Raw genomic sequence first — 1,394 nt, 5'->3', positions numbered from 1 at the left:
ACGGCCCCAGCCGCTCCGCGGCATGTGGGATCTTCCCGGACCGGGGCACGAAGCCATGTTCCCTGCATCGGCAGGCGGACTCTCAACCACTGCGCCACCAGGGAAGCCCTATGAAGAGTTTTTAAAAGAAATTTTAAGTAATTGAAATTTGAATTCCCTTCATACATTCCTGAATGTTTTCTCTGCTTGTTGTGCTCCATAGACAAGAGTGCGCATTGGGAGATTCAGCTTGTAAGAATTCTGAGTCTGATCCTGAGGACTTTTCAGATGAAACAAATACAGAGAACCTTTATGGTACCTCTCCCCCCAGCACACCTCGGCAGAGGAAGCGCCTGTCAACCAAACACAGGAGGAATAATGTAGGGAGGCCCACCAGTCAAGCTAATGTGAAAGGTAAGTCTTGTATTTAAAAAGATATATTTGAGAGGGCGTGGCATGGTTGGTATATAATCTTTATGTAACATATAACTATTGATAGATGCTTTTTCTATGATAATGTTACTTATTCCTCTTATTTTAAGTTTGATTTTATGCTGCCTTAAAGTTTTATTTTTAAAATTTTGAATTATCACCATTAGCAATATTGTTAATAAAAGAGAAAATAATTCTCCAGAGATAGAAAGGTTTGTCCTGAGTAATTGTTAAAGTCAGTGTGTGAGGCCTTTGCATTCCTTTTAGGATGTGGAAGAGGACAAACGTGGATGAATCTGCGTGCCTGTCCAGGATGGCTGCTGGTGTACGGGATAGGTGGCCTTCTTTTATTCTTTGAATCTCTTAGACTGAAACTGCTAGATTCTGTCTTCCTGACATGATGTATTGGGCACTTTGGGAGAGGCAGGGCCAGGCTTTCTTCCCCAGGGTTCCCTAGGCGGCCTGAGACCTGTGCTCTGCCGGTGACCATGATCTGCCCTCATGTACAGGGCCCTGGTTCCCATTAAGCACAGGACCTGGATGGTATCGCACCTTACAATCACGCACAGAATCTGTGTTTTACTTTTCTTTCTGTTTGGAATCCCAAAGCCCAGATAGTGTTCTGCTTCTAGAAGCTGTTCCTGCTCCTGAGACTGTTCTCTGTTTTCATTTCTTCCTTCGTCTGAGCACGTCACAGATGTTCTGTTCTGAGGCAGAGGAATTGAATCATGCTGACCTGCTTCCTTGTACCTGCTTTCTGGCGTGGAACCTCAGGTCACTGAAGCCTTACGGTTCTACAATTTCTCTGTTAATTTCAGCAAACCACTTGTCCTGAAACTGATCTCATAGTTTCCTAGAATTCATCTACCTATTACTGTGCAAGATAGGAATATCATTCTTTATCTCCTCTGAGAAATTTCCCCTTATCACATGTTCTCCCTACTGAAAAGAAACTCATTTCCATTTCTCCCTTTCTTTCGCTC

The 1,394-nt window shown here is 43.6% G+C and overlaps 1 protein-coding gene across 1 annotated transcript in view; it reads left to right on the top strand.

The window, feature by feature from the left end:
- The window catches only part of MAP3K4 (mitogen-activated protein kinase kinase kinase 4), a 121,905-nt gene that overhangs the window by 34,796 nt on the left and 85,715 nt on the right, over nucleotides 1–1,394 (top strand). The window contains exon 2 of the mRNA XM_007457585.1: nucleotides 203–393. Within this exon, the coding sequence (XP_007457647.1) occupies nucleotides 203–393 (191 nt within the window). The remainder of the gene's footprint in view (nucleotides 1–202; nucleotides 394–1,394) is intronic.

Source organism: Lipotes vexillifer, unplaced genomic scaffold (genome assembly GCF_000442215.2).
Source record: "Lipotes vexillifer unplaced genomic scaffold, Lipotes_vexillifer_v1.1 scaffold1055, whole genome shotgun sequence".
NCBI lineage: Eukaryota > Metazoa > Chordata > Mammalia > Artiodactyla > Lipotidae > Lipotes > Lipotes vexillifer.
This window is presented reverse-complemented; position numbering and strand designations above follow the sequence as displayed.